This window comes from Cygnus olor, chromosome 20 (genome assembly GCF_009769625.2).
Source record: "Cygnus olor isolate bCygOlo1 chromosome 20, bCygOlo1.pri.v2, whole genome shotgun sequence".
Lineage (NCBI taxonomy): Eukaryota > Metazoa > Chordata > Aves > Anseriformes > Anatidae > Cygnus > Cygnus olor.
Window position 1 is genome coordinate 8,111,753 of NC_049188.1, and position 24,632 is coordinate 8,136,384.

General features: G+C 42.4%; 1 protein-coding gene across 1 annotated transcript; it reads left to right on the forward strand.

Moving 5' to 3' along the window:
* Positions 1 to 4,074: 4,074 nt before the first annotated feature.
* AKAP10 (A-kinase anchoring protein 10) lies at positions 4,075 to 23,745 on the forward strand. Its single transcript, XM_040532795.1, has 15 exons — positions 4,075 to 4,273; positions 7,794 to 7,841; positions 10,147 to 10,329; positions 10,683 to 11,234; positions 12,646 to 12,744; positions 13,213 to 13,297; positions 13,662 to 13,785; positions 14,629 to 14,765; positions 15,832 to 15,976; positions 16,711 to 16,884; positions 19,110 to 19,219; positions 20,091 to 20,173; positions 20,762 to 20,814; positions 21,428 to 21,523; positions 22,305 to 23,745. Exons 1-15 carry the CDS (start codon positions 4,252 to 4,254, stop codon positions 22,308 to 22,310), a joined length of 1,917 nt encoding a protein of 638 aa, XP_040388729.1. The 5' UTR covers positions 4,075 to 4,251; the 3' UTR covers positions 22,311 to 23,745.
* Positions 23,746 to 24,632: the final 887 nt, after the last annotated feature.

A 24,632-nucleotide genomic window follows, 5' to 3' on the forward strand; every position in this document is an offset into this window, starting at 1 on the left:
CTTGGCTCCCTCTGCCGCTGCGCGCCGGGACTGCGGGCGAGCAGGGGACCGGCCTCCAGCCCGCGAGCGTGGCTTTTCCTCGAGTTTAAAAAGGTGCGTGCTTTAACTTCTAGGAAAGTTTAGAAGGAGCAAAAAATCACACCAAGTCTTCTTGTCCTCGTATCCCAGGTTTGCAGAAGTTCCCAGCTACTGTTACGTACTTCAGCACTTCTCGTTCTCATTGAGGCATTTAGGAAAACAAAAGGGGAAAAAGCGTAAATGGAGAACCAGAGGCAGAGGTTTAAACCTAGATTTTATTTTTTACTTGCTTTTATTCAAATATTTATGACACCATAAATGGCCACGAATTTGGAAATAAAACTGAAATTAGAGAAAGGTTGTCTGAGGTGATGGCAACGCTGCCTGGACAGACTGGAGGTAGGAATGATCCAGTTTGTTTGCAGTAAAGCAGAATGATTCCAGAGTGGGATGAAAGCCTAGCAAAACCATCAAGGAACAAACTGATGCAGCAGTGTTGGACCTGGGAAAAGCTGTGAAATTGATGTGAGGGCTTCTCTGTTTCCCTTTTCTTTGCTTCTGTGCAGTGCTCCTTGCCCAGAGCTCAGATGCCCAGATCTTCATCAGCAAGTCACTGCTGCAGCTCATCCTGCTGTGAGTGATGCTTATTTTTTTTCACTGTGTTCTGCATCACACTTCATGGTTCAGGCTTTGACCACCCACAAACCCACTGCAAGTCAGGCAGGAACCCCTTGCCCCGTATTTGTGAAAGAGTCCCTCTGGGCAACCCAACCTCCAGGCATGGAGGAGCGAGGCTTCCTCCTTGAGCATGCACTCAGTGAAAGGAGACAAGGAGGGATTACAATGTTTTAATAAAATCGGTTAATTTTTGCCTGGCTGGGATACAGGATAATTCCCTTCTTTGAAATCGTCGGCACATCTGAGAAGGCAGCATCAACCCTCCCATTCCCATTAAGGCTAATGGACTGAGGTCAGCCACACTGAAATTTGCAATGAATTTTATGTGCGCATGCAGCCACTTGTTTTCCCATTAAAAAAGAAAAAAAAGAAAAAAGAAAGAAAAAGACAAGACTGTAATTGAAGTTGCTGTATCAGTCGTGTCTTCTTGATTTTACAGCTTTTACAGAGTCCTGTTGTGCACCATTATATGTGAGTGCAGCATCTTTCCCACTCTTCCTCACTATTAATTCTTGGATTCTTAGTGATTAATATTTGTATTGCTTATTTTGCAAAGTCATCTAAGATATCTAATTCATTTGAATTAACAATTTTAACAATACTAATGGTAATATTTAGAATATGTGATTTTAAAGCTTGTTCTGTATTACTGTAAAGGCATCTTTGACTCCTTAAAAAATTTGGGCATTATTATTGATTGCAGAATAAGATCTAGGCTGTTAAACCCCATATTGATATACATTTTCGTTATTGTATTCCCAAAGTAGTGAGAAGTCTACATATGAGATAGAATCCAACGCCACGTAAACGTGTGTAAATAAATGAACAGACTGTTCTGTCCCAAAGATGTGAGCACCAGAAAGTCTCTAACGTGATTTGTACATTTGTGGTTTTTTTGAATGCTGCAATTGAGCAGAGCAGTTCCCTGTGATTAATTATCTGTGAGTCAAAGACGCCAAGCTTTCAAAAAAGTCTTGTTCTGCTTTATTAATTCTGTCCAAACAAGTGCATCCCATTTAAAGCTTTTCAAAGTCTGCTTATTTTCCTATCTATGGAGAGGGGAAAATCACCAAGCAATGAAGCATTTTTTCTTTGAATACCTGAATTTAGGGAGGTGTCTTCCAGTTTCTCTGATGTCAGCCAACCTATGTGTCCTGAAGTCATATTTCAACTGATTACTCAGTTAATTAAACTGTCACATTCTGTTAAAATCTGTTAAAAACTCCAGAACCTGATCTTTTCATGCTTCCGGTTCAGATCTCTACGGTCTGAGGCTGTGATGAGCTGTGGATTGGAGCTTCAGCCCTTCTGCATTTTCCCAAAAGGGAGACATAATTTCAGTCCAGCAAACATAACTCATGCCAAACATACTTGTAGTTTGAGGTTTCATCAATTATCTAGGATCTCATACAAAGATAATTGAATTATCCCAAAGCCTTTGACAGATTTTGGATTAGTTTTTTTGGAAAAGGAGCTGCTGCTTGAAAATTAATTGCAAAATAGAAGGTCTTTCTCATTGAGTGTGATGAGGGATACCTTCAATTTACCCACCCAAAAATCACATTGCCAGCTGGCCAGGTTTCTGACAGCCTCGCCTTATCGATGGTAGCAATCGCCACTTCACAGCTGGCAGTGCATTCTCCTGAGACTGCGTGTCCCGGCATGAAAGGGTCTGGGCTAATTGAAGCAGATACGCATAGCCAAACAAACCTGTTTTGTAGAAAACTTGCCTCCTTCTCCCATTGCTCAGCCAGAGGAGCTATGCTGGTTGCGATGTTTGGGCTTGGCGGTAGAAGACCTGTATGTACGGTCAGAAAAAGGATCAGACTTCCACAGGAAATTTACCACTGATGGCAACTCAGCCAGCATGTGAGACCAGGATTCTGCAATACATCGTGTTCTGCTTCAACCCCTGCACACAAATTGAAACTTACAGCCTGGTCTGCAAACTTGACCCTTTAATCACACAGCGTCACGCAGAAAGGAGAAGTCTGTGTGCAGCATACTGGAGGATCAGACCGGTCGTATTAGCGCTGCCTTTGTACTGCAGGTTGTTATACACGTTTGTAGAGGTCTGGGTGCAAAGATTTTTTGACAGAAGATGTTAACTTAATGTCCCCTATGTGATTTAGCCCGTTCTTTCAAATTTGCTCACCTTTTGAATATTTTAGTTTATCAACCTCTTAGGGTATGTGCCAATTAAATAATTCAGCTCATTATGCAAAAAAAAGACTTCCTCAAACCAGCCTCTGGGCACGTGTACAAAAAGGTATCAAAGAGCATCAGTTAGCAAAAATAATATTAAAAGACATAATGGAGTTGCTGTAGGGTGTTAATCAGCTGCAACATGGTGCCCCTGAGATGGCTTCATCTCAGTCCCAAAGAGATCCCCACATACCCTTTATGCAGTTTACGAGTCTTAATTAATGAGTGTTTGTAAAGAGCTTTGGAGCACTCGGATGAAAGATGCTCCAGGAATCCACACGGTGATTATTGACTACATAATTTCCTTATGGCCCAAACACCGGCAGCAGGACAGTTACAGCGCAGAGGGACGGCGCTGCACTGATCCATCCTGACACGGCGATGGAACGGGAGAGGTGCAGCCGCCTCCCGCGGTCCCTGCACAACCCGTGGGGTTCGTTTCGGGCCCCTCGTGGTGCTGCCTTGCTAACAGGGCCCCATGCAACAAGGCCACCGGGATCCAGCCCAGGTGAGGCAGAAATGTCACGGAACGAGGGAGTTTGAACAGGAACTGGGCCGAGCCGTGTATTTGGGAAGGCCATTCCTGCCCGCTGGCACGGCGCGCCGCAGCCCGCAGGGAAGCGGGTGAGGTTTGCGTTTGTTCCGTGCTCGTCGCCGCTGCCCCTCGCTGCTCCCAGCCGCTCCCCCCGCACTCACAGCAACGCCAACGGCAGGCGGCCGGACGGGTCGCCGCGCGGGTTGGGGTGGCTGCGGGACTTTGGGACGGCTGCTTTCTGGCGCCGTGTCTCGGTTTGCCCGTACACGAACCAGAAGTTACAACGACAGCGTTTGTGAAGCAGCTGTACCACACGCTACGTTTCGCGGGCCCGAGATGGCCGCAGGGGACCGGAGCCCCCCGGGCGCCCCGCACGGCCCTGCCCGGCCCGGCCCCGAGCTCCCCGCGTCCTCCTGCCCTCACCAAAGATGGCGCCTCGGTCCGCCCGGCGCCCCTCGCCCTAACCAAAGATGACTCCCGGCCGCCGCGCGCCCCCAGCAGCTTCTTGCCCTCACCCAAGAGGGCCGCCCCGCCGCGCCCCGCGGATTGGCCGAGCGGGCTGACGCCGCCGCGGCCATGCCGAACGAGGCGGGGACCGCGGCCGCGTCCCGTGGTGCCGCGCGCGCCGCCGGCCGGCCGGAAGAGGGAGCGGGGCGGTTGTTGACAACATGGCGGCCGCTGGCGGCCCCGCGGGAGGAAGAGGCGGAGGGAGCGGCGGCGGCGGGCGGGGGGCGCAGCCCCGCTCCTAGGGGCCCGGCTCGCTGCCCGCTCCCGCGGCCCCCGCCCGGCGGCCGCCTCGCCCCCTGCCCGGCGCCATGTCCTTCTTCAGGCGGAAAGGTAGGGCCGGCACCGGGCCCCGGGGCCCTCGGGGGCCCTCAGCGTCGGGGCCGGCCGGGAGCCGCCGCTCGGCCCGGCGGGGGAAGGGCCTTGGGGGGGGGCCGCGTGCTGCGGGGCCTCAGCCCGAACCGCGAGGGGAGCCGCGCCGTGCCCAGCCCCTCGTAGGAACGCCGGGGGAGGCGCCGGCAGGGGGTTCGTCGGTTGCGGCGTGGCTGCAGGGGCACGGGTGGGAGGGGAGGCTTGGGAGTGAGGAGCCCCGAATGCTCCGGGCGGTGCTGCGGCGCGGCTCGGCGCGGGTCTCTGACCGCGGGACCTGCCGAAGGTACCGGTGCGGCAGCGATGCGATGAAACGCGCGGGGGTGCGCTGCCGGGTGCGCGGTGTGCGGTCCCCGGGGGTTCGCTGGAAGCGGCGCTACTTAGGAAGGGCCCTTTGGGAAGGCAGCCCTGCTGTCGGCGCTGTGACCGCCGCTCTGCAGCGATACGACGCCCTCCCAAAGCGCTCTCTCGGTTTCTGCAAGTCAAGCTGTACGTCCTGGGAGATAAGGCCGTAAGCTGGGGGGAATAATGCGTCGTCTGAGCCGACCTTTCTGCACTCGGCTGACAAGTTCTGTTGTAAGCTTTCTGAGCCAAAGTAGCAGTGCTGAAAATTTCGGTTTTGGTGGAGAGTGTCAGCTTCTGTTCGTACTAGCAGCGATGAAGGCTCCCTGAAATTCGCTGAGGGTTTTGCAAGTGTTTAATGATTTTCAGGCTGTTTATGTACTGATATGGAGCTGCAGAATAAAACTTTCACGCTGCTTATAAACAAACTGCTCAAAAATAGCTTCTGCTGCTTTGTAGATGAAAAGAGTCATGGAGCTGATGTTCCCTCCTGATGCTTAACCATAGGAACAGCGTGAGCTTTGGTGAAAACTTTCTTGTGAAGGTAGTGAAGTATCTGACTGGGTATCTGTCTGGAGCTTTGATTACAGCATCTTTGGTCAGAGAAGCACAGTCAGAGCTGAATGCCCAACAGAGGCACTGCTGAAGGAAGGAGAAAAGTAAGCTCTCATCTGGGTTGTACATAAATAATACTGTTTTGTGTATCTCCGTTATAGACACTGACTTTTAGAGAAGATCTTAAACTGCAGCTGGGAGAAAAGTGACAGTTAAAGGCTTATGATAAACCTCTGTAGACTTGACACATGCAGTCCAACACTGGCCAAAAGTGTCAGTGTTTTTGGGTTAGATTATTCTTGTTTAAGCAGATACAACATTGGGTAAAAATTATAACAGTTGTTTTCAAATGAAATCATAGCAGGGATGCTAGAGCTACTAACATGTAGAAAAGTCTCAAAAATACAGCAAAGCATATCTTTTAGAATGGTCTATAAAAAAGAGGTCTATAAAACTAAGGTTGGATAATCAGTAGAGAAATAATAACAGTTGGGCCAGGAGCCAGGGGGCTTGAGGGCAGATTATGGAACCGTTATCAGTGAGAACACTCGGACTCCATGCTCATTCATGGGGGATGTTTTGGAAATGATGTACGCTGTCCTACCAGCTGGCTGACCTCTGAAGTTGTGTTGCTTTTCCTACACGTACATGCATGAGCAGCTTGGGCTCGTTCATCCTTCTGTCTTTCATTCATCCTTCTGTCATTCGAGATATGAATGAATCAACATTTTCAAATCTCTTGTGGTCAGCTGGAGTTGGTTTGATGCAAACCCCATTCACAACAGGGCAACGCTACTGGAAATTGTCACAGACCTCTGGGTCTCGGTAGTTGTGTACCGCAGTTATCTGTCTGGCTTCACGCAGACCAAATGACATCCGTTTTTGTGAGGAAAGTGAAAGTAAATTCCTTCAGTGGAGCTTCACCCTCCGTAACGTGGTCTCCTCACGTACAGCAGTGTTCCTTTATTCTCCGCTGGTGCTCCTTAATCTTGTTCTGCTTGAAGCTGGCAGTGACAAAAGAAGCTGGTGTACAAAGAGGTTACGGTGTGGCCCGGGAGTTTGTATTACTGGTAGTAAGGCAGTGAGGAACTGACAAGTTGGTGAGAAGGAACAAGTACATTGGAACAGAAAATAGGTGTGTGGAGGGCCCTTCTGCTGAAGCTCGGGAACTGTTGCCAGTAGTTAAGTATCAGTTGAGCAAACTGTTGGAATCGTTCTAGAGAGATGCAGAGTTCCTAAGGTTGTGGGCTTAGTGATGAAGGGAATTGCTTCGTGCCTGCTGTAGCTCAGGGTTATTTCAGGCGTGCAGACTTTTTCAGTGGTTTCTCTCCTGCTCATCAGCACGCAGTCAGTTATGTAAAAGCTGGGCTGTTCTCACCATTCATGTGCAGTTACATCTGGCTGTAAGAGCTCAGTTTAAAAGGAACCCAGTTCTTTTAGCTGAGGCTTAAACCTTTTTGTCTCGGGGAGAGCGTGGAAGCTGCTAGCTTAACTCTTAATCGCTGAGGTGCCAGTTGAGATCTGCAGCATCCGTGTTGCTCGCAGGGAAGGCTGGCAGCGTGGCAGCGCTGCGGCCGCGATCGAGCAGGCAATTATGTAATGAGAGCTTGAAGTTTCCCTTTAAAATATTTAAAATGCTTAGGTCCAAATAGGAAGCATTTTCTAATCTACCGGTGTTCCGTAATGCAAATGTTTGATTCTATTCAGCTACGATTTGTGGTTATGTTTGGAAGGACTCCAGAATCGGTGTTCAGAGATGACCTATTTGTAGTAATAATCCCAGCCTGTAGCGGCTGTGGAACGCTCCTCTAGTAGATTGTATTCTGCAATGTCACCAGTTAATTTCTCGTGCCATCCTGCTTATGAACTCCTTTGGTCTCTTTATTTTTGTTTTAAATAGATCTCCTCATTCTCTTCCTTTAGGAGCTTCTTTTAAGAATAATTTTTTTAAAAGGCACTTTTTCATCACAAGTTGTTTTTTTAACTGTGATCTTCCCATCAATTGTTTGCCATAGCCTTTGGTGATAGTTGAGCAATATTATTTATGAGGTAATTAACTCTTCTCGGTGTCCTTCCAGAACATTTCTGTGGTACCCATGCACGGTGGAGGAGTCACAGGCTGTCCCAGGTTCCACATGCACCTCCCCAGCCGTCCACGTTACACTGGTCTGCTGCTTGTTTTGGGGCATGCAATTTGTAGTTCAGAGAGCACCTGCCAGTGTCCTGCTCCTAGAACACATCTATCCCTTTCTTTCCAGTTAATGCTGTTTATTAAAGTAACCTTGAGTGTAGCCTTGCTTTGATCATATAGACAGCAAGCGTCTTTCTGAATGTTAATTCTAACGTAGTGTATTTCATTGAACTTAACTCGTGAATGAGAAGGTTTTGGTTTTGAAAGGAAAGCAACACAGAAGCGTTGAAAATCTGTCAGTTACTAGTTGTGCGGATTTAAATGTGAGATCACTTTTAACAAAACGATGGTGTGCATCTTCTTTGATACTTGCTGAAGTTGGGAATTTTATATTCCTTCTCTGGTAAGTCATTAGTCACCCAAAATAACGTCAACATTTTCCTTTATATTTTACAGTGAAAGGTAAAGAACAAGAAAAGACCACAGATGTGAAAGCAATTAAAAGTAAGAGCGATACTTTGTTTGTAAATTCAGTTATCTAATATCATCTGACATTTTTATTGTAACTAGTGGAATAATTTCCTTACAATTGGGCGCAAACCTGATCTAAGCCTTAAAAGCAAAACAGAACCAAAAGTTAATTCTGTTCCTGAGTATTTATAGCAACTAATCTTTTCTAGCCATCTTGCTGAATCTGTAAGTACAGAAGGTTATTAAATTATGTCAGACGTGAGCTTTAATTCAAAGGGATGGTAAAACTCGGTCACCTTGCAGACAGTGGTTATTCCTTATCTACGATGAGTTGCTTGTGAAGTTTCTTGCTTATTTGTAGTGTCCTTTGTGGTTTTGAAGATGCAGCTTAACTGTCTAATTGGCCAAAGAGGGTGCCAGTGTCTGATCTAGCTCTGACTGATGTGTCTTGTGAGACTGCAGATGGGAATCTTGTTCAGAATGAATAGCTATTCTAATGCTTCTCCATGTGATACAGAAGTCTTGCTGCTAAATCTGTTGGGAGACAAAGTCTTGATGGGAAAGAAGTTTATAAAGTGTGGGAAAACAAGGTTATTTATGCTATCAGTTTTTAGTGCAGCGCTAAAAGGAGCTGAGGTAGTCCGTGTAAATCTGGCCTGTTACTTTTATGTCCTCAGACAAAATCCTGTTTCTGCACTTGTGAATGTGCTATCTGGATAACAAGAGAAAATTAAAGGATTATTTCATCGTGGTGTCTCTCTCAAGTCAAAATAGGAAACACTTGCATCTGTTTCATAGTGCACCCCATTATTTTAGTGCAAGTGTGGTTCCCAGGGACTAGCTGACAGAGGCTGCCAGGGAGAGGCTGCGGTTTGGTCACCATGAGAGTAAAGATAAAGTTGAAAACTTCCTGTATTACATACAAGCTGCTGCAAACAGGGAGCATCCTTCGAGTTGGGCAAACAGCTGCTCCACAGTCCGTGTGATGTTAGGTTAGAGATTAGTGCTATCCAGAGGTCTTGGAACAAGTGCTTGATGCTTAGATTAAGTAGAACAATTTTGCTTCAAATGTTTGTCATACGAAATTCAATTTGAATCTATTTCACAAAAGCTTAAACCATTACGAGCAGCGTGGCTCTGGTTCTACATGAGTAGCCTCCAGCCGGTTTCCCTCAGTTACTGTCATCAGCCAGGTGTCTGGCTACCATCCATTGGCATGGGGAAAACTGCAGGTTTTCCATTATTTCTGGTATTAAATAATAAAGGCTTTGTAAAAGATGGTGAGCAGTATCTCAGTACCAAATACTTTAACTGCAGAAACACTTTAGGATAGCATCAACGTTTCAGCTCACCTGTACTGTTGCTTCCAGGTATCTGCTACCATGATATTCAAGTGTGAAATCGCCAGCTTCTGTCATCACGTTAAATTGTGCATAAAAATAAAGTTACGCAGCATGAAAGTCATAAAAAAAAAAACAACTTTCTTAACACCTTGATGAAACACATCATTGTGAAGCAGTGTGCTGAGATAGTGTCATCTGACTCGCTTTATTTTTAACCGTCAGAGGTGTAAGATGTCCTTGCGTGACGTCCTAATCAAATGTAATTTCCTGAGAGCTTTTGAAACTGGTATTGCTGTGTTTTGTTTTGTTCCAGCTTTGTCATCAATTAACAACCAGTTGATGCTTTTTTACAGATGGTTTTGCATGAGGAAGTTCTTCTTTGTTCTCTTTAGGCTCAAATAGCCAGCCATGTTCTGAAATGGCCAAGGGAGATTAAGGTTTATAATCTGTTTCATCACAGATGTTTCCTTATTGCTTTATTCCCCTCTTAAAACTTGGGTAGAGACAAAATATTTTTGAAAGATATTCTTGTTAAAACACTCAGTTCTGTAGTTCAGTTTTTTTAATGCATTTAAACCTTTAAAAAGGTAAGGAAGTGAATTTGCCAAGAATAGTGCAACTATACTACATTGCTGACAAAGTATGAAACTGTCATTGTAGAGGTTATAAAGGAAGCAGGAAGACTCAGGAATATTTCACATGTACACTTATATTTGTTGGCTTTTGATTAGCTACTGAATAAGGAGGATATAGGGGGGTGGGTACCACTCAGATCTGTTGGAAGCGAGATTATTCTTGCCATAAAACTTGTTTATTTCTGTAATCTTAAATCATATCAGACCCTTGATCCAAGATGACGTGCAGTGGTTCCATAAGGTTTTTAATAAGATTGATTCGTGCAACCTCTGGCTTATTTGGGGAGCACTCACCATTCAATAATACATAGGAATGGTGTGAGGATCCTTTTCTTTTAATCACTGCTGTCTTGATTCCAGCTCCAATACCTGTACATTCCCCTCAAAGAAGCACTAGAAATCATGCCTTGCTGGAGGCTGCAGGACCAAGCCATGTGGCAATTAATGCCATCTCTGCCAACATGGACTCTTTCTCTAGCAGTCGGACAGCTGCTCTTAAGAAGCAGCCAAGTCACATGGAAGCTGCTCACTTTGGAGACTTAGGTAAGGCTTTATCTGCTCTGTAATACTATCAGCAATTCCTTTCTTCTTTTTTTCCCCCTATGGATGTTATTGGTATGCTCACCACTTGTTGGTTTTCAGTCAAGTAAATTAAGTAACTAAAAAAAAAAAAATCAATACTGCCATTTCAGTTGCATCTGTTATAGCCTGGAAGGGTTTTGAATGGGCGGTAAATTCATTGCCTCTTTGGTTTTGGTTAAAAGAGATTCCTTTGTCTTGTGTACCACCATTAGGTTGGAATAATCTCTTCACTAGCTGCATTCCAAGACATTTTTGTATTCAATTGAAATGTTTATAACACAATACAGAGTTATTCTCTTAATATTTTCCTTTAGGCAGATCGTGTCTGAATTATCAGGCTCAAGAGACCAAATCAAGCCTTTCAAAGACCCTTGAACAAGTTCTGCAGGACAATGTAGCCCTCCCTTATTTTATCCAGTTTATGGAACTGCGCAGAATGGAACATTTGGTTAAGTTTTGGTTAGAGGCTGAAAGCTTTCACTCCACAACATGGTCCCGCATAAGAGCGCACAGCCTGAACACAGTTAAGCAGAGTTCGTTGGCAGAGCCGGTGTCACCCTCGAAGCAGGAGGAAATGGCATCTTCTCCGCCTGGATTGCTTGAGGAGAGACTGGAGGATTCTAGCACCATGCGTCTGCTCAGGACCAAATCAGTGGCTCCAGATAAGAACAACAGAACTAGCAACAGCCAGAACCACGTGCTCTTGGGTCAAGAGAGGGATAATACCAGTGTTGTTTGTCTAAGAAAATCTGAGACAGGGATGCATTCTGTTGCAGCTGATCAGCAAGAATCTTCCAACCTTACAGTATCAAATAGAAACAGCCCCTCATCTGCACTAAAGGACTTGTCAGGAAAACTAATGAAAAGTAAGTGTCACGTATCCCCTTTCTTGAAAAAGGTGGGCAGATGGGGAATATACAAGCTACTGCTTGCTTTTTATGGTGAGCTGCCTTGGTTCTCATGTGTTCTTAGTAAGTTTGGTATGGTGCTGTGAGGAGGAAAATCATTTTGTATTTTGGTAACTTACTGTGTAAGTGGATAGGCAGTTTAAGAGCTATGTATTTGTTTTGACTGGTTGTTTAAAAATAAATATGCTGTTCCTACATGTGTAATCTTAAGAAACGAAGATGAACATTGCAATGTCCCGTTCTTCCCTTACCCATCCCACCCCACAACTTAAAAGAATTGCAGAAAATTTGGATGATGGGGCTGAGAATTGATAATAAACTGCCCGTGGAAGGTAAATATCCTGTATCACGTAAAATGGCGTAAGTATTGGTTACAAAAGACTTGTAGAGATTTTGTATGGAATGTGCTGTTTCTGTTCTTGGATTTATTTGATAGAGTTCCTTCCCTTGTAACTGATTATTCTCATTCGGAGTCCACCTCTTCAGAGGCGACTGGAAATAAGGATGAAATTAAAATATTTATTTTTGATAGTGAGCTACATGCACCTGTTTCTGTAATCTGCATCTACTCAGTCCGCCCTCATTTGTGCAAGTACACAGACAAAAAGGAAGCACTCCTTTCTTCGTATCGATTCCTTTTGTTTGCTCAACTGTTTCCTTATGTTACATCCTTTTCTCTTGCTATGTGCCTTTCTTGTATAGCTATTTATCATATGTCTCCAGAATATGTAACCTCAGCCCCAAAATATCATAAGCAAACGATGGTACTATAGTCATGAAAAACACCTCTGATTTCTAACATTAAAATAATTTGAAAGGACCAGGTCCTTTTTGAGAAATCTGGAAAGTCTGGAGTACAATTTTTTCCCTCTCTATGAGGCAGTGTCCTAACTTGTTTGGAAGGTGACATGCAAAGTGTACAACTTGTTCTGAGGAATCCCATTTTCTGATTATTTTTCCCCTTTAATTCCTTTATAATGCAAGTGTTTTCTGTTCTGTATGATGAGAGCTAGAAACTGGGAACTTCACTGCAGTTCATGCCACATGGGTGTTACTACTGGTGCTAAGGTGTGCAGCTGAGGCAGAGGGTGCTGTCTTGTTCAGTGGGGGGGATTTGGAGCTATGTTCCTGTATTCCATCTCACTAGGTGGTCCATGCTGGGCTTATTGTGACCTGGCTGGAGCTAACAGTCGTGCTAGATTGCTGATAGCAAAGTATCGAGCAAGAAACTCTGAAAGCTTCATGGGAAGCAGACTGTCATTGTTAATTAGATACAAACATCTGCTCTTCAGGAAAGCAAGTTATTCACTCTTCTTTTTAAACCTGTACCAATGGATACAAAGTTTGACTCTGTATTTCTTCCTTGTAGGTATAGAACGGGATGCAGTTAGTACTTTTACCAAATATATTTCTCCAGATGCTGCTAAACCAATACCTATTACAGAAGCGATGAGAAATGACATAGTTGGTAAGAATGCATACTGCCTGCTCATTTTAGAGCTGCTTCTTTCACCGTAGGTATCGTTAGTACCACACGCGCTTATTTTTCTGAATTTTAAAGTTAGTTTTAAAAAGATAGTTAAACATGTACCTGATTATTGCAGAATGCTTCCCCCCTGAAAAATTTCAGTAATTTTGTGCAATATCCACGTAAGAACTTGCAGAAACTTTGCTTAAATTAGTGAAAGAATTCGTAGCAGTTATAGGAGGAATCCAAACTGAGTCTTCATCAAATATTTTAGCCGTAATAGTATCATTCAGCTATCTGCAGTGTGAAGAAGGCAGTGCTAGTGCCTCTTAGCAGCTTTTTTTGTGCAGTCAGGACCAGCTGATTCTAGCAGATTTGAACTGCAGTTTTTCATTAACTAGTCATTGCTCACGTCTTTTCAGCTTGATAAACCAAACGTGTTAAAATTAACCCGGTCTTTCTTTGCAGCAAAGATTTGTGGGGAAGATGGACAAGTGGATCCTAACTGCTTTGTTACAGCACAGTCAATAGTGTTTAATGCAATGGAACAAGAGTAAGTTGAAGGAATGGTTTGGCTTCTTGTTCATGTTGTCCTTTTGCAAAAGGTGGTTCATTTAAAATGCTTATGAAGACGACCATAAAATTGCTGTTCTGTATAGCCTCCTATAATTGAAACAGTGCTCAGACCTCTTCCTCCAAATCTGTTCTTGTGATTGCTTGCTGAAATTGTATTTGCATGCTATTACTGCGTTCTTTATATTGTTCCCATGTCATTTGTATTACCTGCCTGTTTTTTTCTTGCCCGTTTTACTTTTGTTGGACTGAAATAGTAAGACTTCTGGGGCAAGAACTAATAGGTTCACAAAGTGTGTTGAATGCTGTTGGCCCTTAATGACTAATTGTTATTTTGTGTGCAGGCACTTTAGTGAATTTTTGCGAAGTCATCATTTCTGTAAATATCAGATCGAGGTGCTGACTAGTGGGACTGTTTATCTAGCTGACATACTTTTCTGTGAATCAGCCCTGTTCTATTTCTCTGAGGTCAGTATTGGGGTTGTGATTTGTTGTTTTTTTTTTGATTCCATTCTATCACATGGAAAATATCTTAAATATAACAAAATAAATATAACCAAGCACCTTAAATATAACCAAAGAGATGAGGTGTATCTGTTTTTTTCTGGGATTAAATGCATTAAACTGTTCTTGCCCCTGTGTGGAAAAATTTCAAATGTTCAAACCTGTACACCGTATTGTAAGATGAGTATTCACACATGTCTTCTCCAGTTTAGAGAGCGCTTCTAAGTGTCTCTTCGCTTTGTAGAAGCTTTGACATAGACTTCTTAATCTTGCCAAATGAAGCACTGACTTTGAAAGCCTTAAGCACAGGTAAAGAAAAAGTCTTGTCTTAATTAGAGAGGGTACCAGCCTCGTGTATGGTAGGATAAATGTAAGGTTTTACAGCTGTGGGGTCCTGTACCTCTAGGGAATCATCTGTCAGGAGTAAGATAATTGTCCTGATAGTCTGACAAGCCAATATAGTTTGGAACGGCAAGCTGGGAAGCTGAGACATGCTGTAAACTAAGTATAGCATGAAAATGGCTTTTCCTCTGTCTTTCACTATGATATAAACAAGTAATTGTTTGGAAACTAAATGCAAAAATCTGTACAAAAAAGAAATTTCATGAGCTCTTTTTTTAACAAACTGAATGCAACAAGCTAATTCTGTCTGCAGCACTATCAGACAATTCAAAGTATTTATATGCCTTCGTGATAACTTTTTGTCACAAATTTATGGTCTGTTTCTTACTTTAAGTGGGATGGAGTAAGTTGGTTTGTGCTTGTTGTGTTTTCTTGCTAAAACTTTATTTTTAATTTCCCTTCTAGTACATGGAGAAAGAAGAAGCAGTTAATGTATTGCAGTTCTGGTTGGCAGCAGATAACTTCCAGTCTCAACTTGCTGCCAAAAAAGGCCAGTATGATGGGCAAGAAGCACAGAATGACGCCATGATTTTATATGACAAGTGAGGGAGTTCAACAATTATGTTTCTGAAGCTCTAATTTTGTCTTTGCACTTCTGTGTTGCGGTGTGCAAGAGGAACTTTTAATTTTCAAATGCTGTGCAGTCTTGCATCGTTTTGCTGAAATGCATTTTATTTAGGTGACCTCCAGTGTATGTGTGTATGTACAACAACTCTTAGAATGTTTCCTTTTTAGATAGATCCTTATAAAGACTTTGTTCTTAAACAAAAATCAGAATTTTCGGGGCTTGATTTTTTGAGTTAATGTTTGGCCATGAAATACCGAAGCCACTTGGTTGCTATCTGAAAACATGTAAGTTCTAAACCTTATAGCAGAAGTGTAAGCGTAGAAAAATCTTTAATTTCAGGTACTCTTAGCCATTTAACGTAGGCTACAAGTGCTTTTACCACACGTAGTAAAAGCCACATAGAGCTTGTTCTTAATATTTCAAAAGATGGTTGTTATTTTGGTAAGGAAGCAACCAGACCCCTTTTATGGTCATTTTCACTCTCAGTAGTGTAACTTCTTTCCTTTTTGTGCTTCAGCTTACCAACAGTGCAACTGGAAGATGGACATAAGTGCTTCCAGAAGCTTAAGTGTAAGACTTGTAGACATAAGCTTCTTGAGTTACTGTCCTGACAGGAAATAAAATTTGGAGAGGAAGCAAAGAACTCACTTCTGTTAGTCACACACCCCTGTTATCCTTCATTGTCAAACTCTGTTTTTAATGATGAGCAAATGCTGCTTCAGAGTTCTGGGTGTCCTCTGCTTCATTCCTGCTTCTCTGTTACAAAGCTGTGTAAAATTCTGCTCATCAGTAATCACGTGATGCTCTGTTTCTTTTATCTGTATCTTCAGGGCAAGGCTTTATCAAAAAATGTTTCTGTGAATTGGGGACTTTTTTCTCCCTGCACTTAGTTACTGTCAGTTGTACGTACATTTTGAAGCCAGCACCATCTAGTGGCTGCAGCATGGTTAATGGCATCCAGTGGAAAAGGGTAGGTACTGACACTGCCAAATTTTGCAAAGCCTTTTTTTGTTGTCTTCTTCCCCTGTCTGGTGCTGCAGGTACTTCTCCCTTCAAGCCACGCATCCTCTTGGGTTTGATGACTCTGTGAGGTTAGAGATTGAATCCAACATCTGCAGGGAAGGTGGCCCTCTCCCTAACTGTTTCACTACTCCCTTACGGCAGGCGTGGACTACCATGGAGACGGTGAGACACCCTCTTCAGAATGGTTTTGGCAGTTAGTAAAGATAACAGGAAGATCTTGTAGCATCAGGCATTGCATTTGTCATCTCTGACTTGTCCTCTTATTAAAATTTACTGAATTATTATTTGAATAATAGAATTAGTAAAATTTGGTATTTTCCCCAGCCTACTGTGGAAAGATACCACAAAGTGGTTAATATGCAAATTGTTGCATATTAATGGAAGTAACAGAATTCCCCCATGCGTGAATTGTTATCAACAGCTTATTTTACATTTTTTAGAAAACTTTCCTTCATGCTAGTAATACTTGTTTGCAAGTGCTAGTAGTAGTTGTTTGCAGGTGTAATACCAGTGCTGTGGATAACAGCGTAACTGTGGGATACAGGATACTAGATTGATGGCTTGATTCTTGAGCTGCTGCTGGTTTCTGAACAGTATGGTAAGATAGCTCTAAGTCTGTGGGGTTATCAGGCCTTTCTAGAAGAAGAAAAATCTTAACTTTAGTTCCAGTTTGTGGGGAATTTAGTTAATACATAACTATTTTTTGCTGTCTCATTTTGCAGTAGGCCTGAAAACAATTCAGTAGCTAATCTAGAATAGTTCCATACCTGGACGCTTTTACTTGTGTACCGTCTGCACAAGGACTGAGATGTTTGTGTGTCTCTTCTGTTTTACAAATGATCTACAGCAGTCATGCAGGCCTGCCGTGATTAAAGAGGACTTCTTCTGTCTCTCAGGTTTTTTTGCCTGGTTTCTTGTCCAGCAACCTTTATTACAAATACTTGAATGATCTCATCCATTCTGTACGAGGAGATGAATTTCCAGGAGGGAATATTGCACTGAACATTCAAGGGCCCGGCAGTTCTCCTGATAGTGATTCCATAGGGGGCCCAGATGGCTCTGCCTCCCAGGTATGTCTGTCTTGGTTTAATTCTGTTCTAGTAAACGCTGCAGTCACTTTCCTGTCTTGATATGAGTTCATCCCCTGTGAGGGTTTCTTGTAATTGTAAGCTTCCTGATTCTCTTTTTCATTACTAAACGCTACTAAATCTTGTGTTATATTAGCAGGAGGCAGACTAAACATGCCCTAAGTTGAAACACAATGTTGGCACGGGACTGTATCTATCATATTCGTTGTCCTTGGAGTCTTGCACTGCTTTTAGTTCTTTGAATCAAAGTTATGTTTTTCATTAAGTTGTTAATATTCACTGAAGACTGTTTCATAGTGCTGTAACACTTAAGAACATTTTAAATAAACATTTTCTTTATAAACATTTTAAAGAACGTTTAAAAATGGCATATGGGGGGAACAACACCCCAGTTACAACTTTGGGCAAATTTGACACAAGAATATATTATAGAATTTAAATACAAACATTCAAATGTGCGCACAGTGTCATTAAAGTGACATATCTCTATACAAAGAATTTCCCTCAGTTCTAGTGTTTAAGTCATCTCTCAATTCACACGTAGAGTAATGACAGTTAATCTCTCCCAGCTGGTGTTCACTAGTTTGCCTCAGCAGACATTTCCATACTGTAATCCTTAGGGTAGCTGGTTGAGTTGGTCTGGTAGAAGATGGGCAGACTCCTGACCTTATCAAGCGAGAGCTCTTGCACGGTGGTGGAAATACATACTTTTGACACTGTATTTTCATAGAAATACATACTTCAGACACTACTTCCACCGAGATGCAGTGATTTGGGGGGTGTTGTTTGCATATCTATCATTTGATGTAAAGTTGGCAATAAAAAAACAGTTTATTGCTGGGTAGGGCATTCTTTTCATTCATTAAGCATGATTAGGGCTCTGTGGCTGTTCCTTTGCAGTACTGTGTAGAAACAAGAATGTGGCTGGGTTTCTTTGGCTCTTACCTTTCCAGTTTCACTGGTGTTCACTGGCTATTTGCTCTGTGCCCTAGTCACAGGCCAGCATCTTTTTTTTTTATTGCCTTATGTGTTGCTGGGTTCCTGTGTGGGCCTAGTCTCAGACGTGGGCAGTGGAGCACATGACATTCGGTAACCATGCAAGCAACATCAAAGAGATGTTTTTTAACAAAGAGTTGTCTGTTCCAAAACTTCCAGCTTTGCTTGATTCAAATGTGGTTGAGGGAGAGGATAAGCAGATTCTAGCTTATCTGTAACCAGCTCAGCTTTCAAACTGCAAGCCCAGCTGAGAGCAGAAAAGCTAAGCGAGAACTGCTTCTGCTGAGTTGCTTTTATTGAATGCTGCAGTGTTACCAGGGGGTTTAAATCTGGAATGTAGACCAACAATACCAACATGCTGCGTTTCAAGCAACCTGGAAGCTGTACTACTTGCTTGTAATGTTTTTATACCTCCCAACCAAGTTAAAAAGTGGGGAATGAAATCTGTTCTGACATCTTGAACTATCCTGTCTCCTGATAGTAGTAGGAGGAGAAACTTCTGGTAATTGGTCTGCTTGGAATGTTTGGGAAGGAAGTGCTGCATTTTGTGGTATGCATTCCTACTGAACTGGAGATGCTCCTAGTCAGATCTCTGCATATTTTTGCATAAAGAACAGCACTTGCGCAGACCAACAGGAAAGGTGTTTGCAAGGCAGCTGCCATAAATGTTTCTGTTCTGAGTTAAGGTGCTAATAGATTGCTATGCATTTGTGCTCTCCCTGCTGTTGCTCAAACGTTTCTTTGTTTTTCCATGTTCCTGTATGAATACTTCAGGCCAAAAGATAAACATTTGTTCTCTGTTTGTGGGGAACGCATAGAGTATTTAATAGGAATTGCTTACCAGGTGCATGAGAGGGATGAGTGAAGCTGCTTCAGCTTTTGAGGTAGTTCAGTGTTAATACTCAAACAAATAATATGCATGCACACACAGATCTATTCAGTTGATAATGTTTAGACAGCAGTCTTTACATGTATGTATGCTGACCTGCACGTTGTCTTTGGCTCTGGTCATGCAACTTTGTCATCCTCTGTTTCAAAACAATGTCATACTGTGTTAGCAATTCATTGTTGTGTAGACGCTCTATAATTCTTTTATGCTTGCATGGACGTTATGGAGTTTTTTATCTAAATGTTAAAGCACTAAAATAGTAATTTTGTTAAGCTACAAGTTGTTTGCATTGGGCGCTAATACTTAGAATTTTTATTTGTAGTCCAATGTCAAAAAGGCTAATGTTAAAATCCTGAAAAATTTTGATGAAGCAATAATTGTAGATGCTGCAAGTCTGGATCCAGAATCTTTGTATCAACGAACATATGCAGGGTAAGGCTCATTCAGTGCATCTCATTCTTTGTAGCGTACTTCTCATGTTTCATTTTTGCTGTGTCTTTCTGCGCTGAAAGTATGCATAAATACTAAGTGTTGCATTAATAGTACATCTTAGTATTTGAAAGTAATTTTATTTCATTAGTGTGATTTAATACCAACATCATAGTGAACGTTTCTCTGACCAGAATGGCAGCCAGAAAAATATTTCCAACGGATTTTTTTTTCTCCTAGCTATTATTCCTCTGACTCCAAAATATAGCCAAGTAGTTCCTCTTTGGGGTTGCAAAAGAAAAAGAATAAGCTCAGGTGCATTTGATACTGTAATGAACATCTTCAATTTCTCCCTACTTCCATGGTAGAGAAGGGCTTGTACTTCATTAGCAGACTGCACTGCTATTTTCCTGTTTCTTAAGTTGCTCTTTGTTATAAAGCTCTTCTGCTCTGTGGATCTCAGAGAAATTCTTTGTTTCTATAGTTGCTTTGCTATTGCATGCTACTCTTCTGTCCCTTTAAGTACTGTAAACTGTTTTCTCCTAATGATGTGTTTTATAATAGCGTAGAGCACTTGCTAGCTCTGCCTGTTGATGTTATGGTTGAGTTGAATCATTTGCCTACTTGTAGTTTCTAGAATTTTTAAGATAGACTCTGAATTCAGATACACAAGGAGAACGGGAAATTTTTCCCAGTACATCATTTGTAGGTGGAAACGGTTGTAATTGGTAAAATGCCATTTTTTCTGACACTAGAGTCTTTATTGTATTGTAGACTCTTTTTTTTGTTTGTTTGTTTGTTTCTCTGAGAACTTTCCCTAGTACTAAAGTTCTTTTGATAACCTTTGTGGTCCCTTTCTTTCTTCTCTCTGCAGGAAGATGACATTCGGACGAGTCAGTGACCTGGGACAGTTTATCAGAGAATCTGAACCTGAGCCTGATGTCAAAAAATCAAAAGGTTTGCTTTCCTCTTTCAATTTCAATACACATCTGCAAAACTTTTCTCTTCCTTGCTTCAGTCAAGATAAGCAAGATTCTTGTCTCTTTCCAGCTCTGTTTAAAGACAAATAGAGATGTTTAGGGAATTGTCCTGTACTGAGGCAAAACCCATCCCTGGCCTGGTTCCCTAGCCGAATTGTGCTTTTCTGGTCCAGCTGGACTCCTGGGAACATGAGCAGCCTGTGGGGGTTGGAGCTGTCAATGGAACCTGGCAGGGATGAAAGCTGCTAGCAGCTGAGTTGATGATCAAACATTGAAAGATTTGGTCTCAAGATGAAAAAGAACTTCAGCTCTCCACGTGCTTCCCACTCAGTTTGGGATCTGCTGTTAATGCTGCTTTTCAACTCTTTCTGGTAAAAATGAATTATTTGGAGTCAGTGTCTAGTGAACCATGGCTCCCTGTAATCCCTTGTCTTTTATTCTCTTTTCTGTGTTCTCTAACACCAGCAGTGCAAACCCTTCAGAAGGATAGTAGGAAGTAGCTTTTGTAGAGATGTGCCACAGAGCTTGCTAATATACCTTGTTTGCTGTTTTTTATCTCAACTAGGGTCCATGTTTTCACAAGCAATGAAGAAATGGGTTCAAGGAAACACAGATGAGGTGTGTACTCTTTTTTATCTTGTCCTTGTGACATACTTTACCATACAGATTGGGGAAATGAAGTGTTCAGATTCTGAATAGCTCTGACACACCAACCAGAACTGTGACTCTGTGATAAGTATCATTAAATTGCATGCACCTGTGAAACAATTTGTTTGTTTTTTTTGCCAGTGCTGGATAGTTTAATAAAATGGTTAATTGTGTGCTTGCAGTCAAGGGGTTTCTTATTATAGTGTTTTAAGATAGATCCACAAGTAAGTGTGGAGGTACTGTTGTTCTTTGGTTTTACTGTGAAGTGACCACTGTATGTGGGTTGCAGGCTGCATTTCTCCCCTCTGGAGGGGCTTGGACGTGTTCCTAATGGATAAGTCTAAAAACTTTACCAAATGTCTTGGAAATTGCATCAAGCAGTAAATGTTCATGTTAATTGAAGTTAATGCTGTACTTGGAAACCAAGGTGCATTTACATCAAGGGAGGATATGCTTACTCCAAGTCACTGAGTTGTGAAAGCTAACTGCGTACCCAAGGTTGATTGCATGAACTATGTTGAGGGCACTGCATTATTTTACGAACTTCAAACCGTCTGTATTTGGGATGTTTTTGCTATGGCAGGCTCAAGAAGAGATGGCTTGGAGGATAGCAAAGATGATAGTCAATGATGTTATGCAGCAGGCACAATGTGAACAGCGTTCAGAGAAGATTACAAAGGTAAGAGGGTGGAAAAGCTGTGCGCCTTTATCTGGCTTGAGCCAGTGTGGGAAGAGCAGAGCTCTTGCTGTACCACCTGTGGTGCTTGTCCTGTGCAAATCTTGAAATTGTCTTTGTTCGAGTATTTACTAACTGCCTTATTAGGTAAAAAGGTGCTATGTGCTGCAGGATCAGTACTGCAATTCCTTCTTTGAGTTCACGCTTACCAGCGTTCTTTACCATAAAATAGTGTATTTGCCTAAATTACCACTAAAATTTACGTGTTGTCATTTAAAAAAAAAAAAGTTCTGATGTACCAAACTTTGTGAAATAATGAAGATAGTAGTTTATCAAGTATAGAATCTGATACTCCTGGCTTTTGAGCATTTGCGCATCTGACTCTTTCAAGTTACTTATTCTTAATTATTGAAAGTAAACGTGTGCCAAAGCCTAATGACTAGGCTTGAATGGATGGTCCATAGTTTCTTTGTAGTTTTTTTTTGAATAGTTATATTTAAATGACTTATAATAATTTCACTTAATTCTATAATTCCAGTCTGACTGGATGAAAAGGTCACTCAGCACAATATTTAGAAATGTCAAGTGGCTGCAGATGTTCTGGATTCAATTAAGCAAGCATAGTTACTATAATTGGAAGATTGAGAGTAGCATTTCTTCTCTCCCAAATTCATAAGCATACCTGGCTTCATCACTTGTAAACACAAAATGTCTTTCTGTTGAGTGATTGATGTGTATGTTTTAGGGTAAGATGAACTCTAACCCTGTTCTCTTCCTTTTTCAGCTATGATTTTAGAAATGCCAGAACAGGAAATCTGGCTTTCTGCTTTGAGAATGAGTGAACTTTCCCTTTGGGTGGATTCTTTAACACAGCCAATAAAAACAAAGCACTGTTACTCCAACCGCTGATATCTCCCTCGTTGATAAGGAAGAATTAAAAAGAAGCAATCCTGTACCTCCACTGCAGAGCGTGAAGAAACACTTTTTCCTGTTGTATGTGGCATTCACAATGATGGTTTTTAGAGAGGAAGACACCATTTATGAACGCGTCACTGAGTAACTGTAATCAACTTCACAAATACTTGACCCTGTCTCAAAAAGACTTTTAAGCAAAATATCTGGAATGGGACACAAGCCACAAGGAGGGGGAGGTTTTGCTGTAGTTTCTAGTTCTACCTGTAATTTTTAATTGTATAACTGCAAATGTCATGGGATGTGTCCCTGACATTGGCCATTGGAGAAGTGAACCTGAAATGGTGAATTTATTGGCAGTGAATGACCTAAAAAGTTTTAAGTTTTATTTTTCCTTACTTGAAATAGATGAGCATTCAACTGTAAGATAAATGTATTTTACTTCATAACTCCATTAACCTTGAAGGCAGTGTAGAATGATCAGGAGCGAAGCCTGGACAGCGTAACTTTTCCTTGTCGAGCTCTTACACCTGCATTCACTCATCCCCTGCTTCAGACACACGGCCGACTCGAGCAGACTTGAAAGCCAGTCTTGTGCTTGTGTAGCCCTCTGTTCCTGAGCGTTGGCTCTGAATGCAGCCCATGCTTTGAGGAGATCGTAGCCAGTAGCCTGCTCCATCTTTTTTCTTTCTGTCCCATAAGCAAGGAAAAAAGTGATTACTGCCATGTGTTGCTGCCATTCTCCATAGCTTGTTGTCCTCAAACCAGCATAGTATCTAATTCCAGAGGTTTGGTTTACAAAGAAAAATAATTTTTAATGACCTTCGGCCGCCTTTTTCCTGACGTTGTCAACACTTGCAACTTGCAAAACCCTTAGTTTAAGTAAAAAGCCACGGTGTGACACAGCACCTCTATTTTTCCAAGTGAATTGATTTTGCAGAGTATCAAAAACACTCAGTGTGTCACTGTTATGTTATCGCTGCATTTTTAGTATACAACACTTCTATTTTGGTTTTTATTTAACTCTTATGATTGCTTTTTTTCCTTGAACTTGTGCAAAAAATCACTTTGCAAAGAAATCATCTCCAATGTTCAGAGTATCTTGATTGACTAGCAAGTGTTATACTGTTGCAATATTTGATTGTATAGAGACACCGTATTGTCTATAAAAAAAAAAAAAGCAAAAAAGGCTGTGTATAGGTTTTTGGTACTATGTACCACCTCTTATTTCTCTCATGCCCAAGTATTCATGTACTTAAAGCATACTATATTTAATTGTGTTTTGATTTAAAATATATAAATATTAAAACTTGTGTCAGTTTTCTGTTTTGATGGGATTTGAGTTTACATGTTTTCTAAATGTGTTCCTTACAGGTTCATAAAAGAAACAACTATCTGAAATGTTTGTCCTTGATACATTTGCAAACATTAATTAATCTTTAAATGGAAGATGTAGTGTACTAAGAATCATTTCTATAAATTCTAGGGCCTGATCAGAAAAAGTGGAACAAAAACTAGGGAGAAATGGCTGACAGGGCCCCACCTCCCTCACGGGGCCAGCCTGCTCCTCTAGGGCACAGGCATGGCCCTGGGGCCAGTCACTGACAGGTCGAGCCCTTGCTTTGGGTAATTTCTCTAAGCTGATTTGTTTGAATGGTGGCAAACTGGTAAAGCAGTATTCCGCGGTTGGTTTAGTTTCCCTCTTCTGTGCGTAGGCAGTATTGAATTTCGATGGCATGCTGATCGCTGGGGGCTATGGACACCTGATGCTTGCCATGCTTGTCACTGGTTTGTGCCGGGTGGGACAGGAGAGGCTGTATTTCTTGCTTGCTACATTTCAGATTTGCATAGCAGGGTTGAGTCTCTGTCCTTGGTGGGGTACATTCCTCCCTGCCTCCCTCCCTGACTGTTTTTATATGGCAGATAAAACACTTTAGTTTGCAGCCCAGCCCTCCTACTAACACGGGCAAGGCGCAGGCTGCAGCATTACCTTATTTTTTTACGTGGCAATGTGAGAATCTAGGAACCTCCTTATGTTTTCACAGCGTTTCATTTCAGAAAGGTATTAAAAAGAATTTCGGTGGCCACTACAGGAAAGGCCACGACCGGCGGGGGCCGGGGTTGTGCTGCGGGGTGGGGGGAAGGCGCCGGGAGGGGTCTCGAACCCGCGGCTCCCCCAAGCCGCCGCCGCCGGGGGGCA

Bases quoted from the DNA above. Each gene is read 5' to 3' on its own strand.
- AKAP10 (XM_040532795.1), top strand. From the start codon at position 4,252: ATGTCCTTCTTCAGGCGGAAAG. The intron at 14,766-15,831 runs GTGAGGGAGTTC...CTGGTGCTGCAG, and splicing joins GCCATGATTTTATATGACAA to GTACTTCTCCCTTCAAGCCA. The intron at 20,815-21,427 runs GTGTGTACTCTT...TTGCTATGGCAG, and splicing joins TTCAAGGAAACACAGATGAG to GCTCAAGAAGAGATGGCTTG.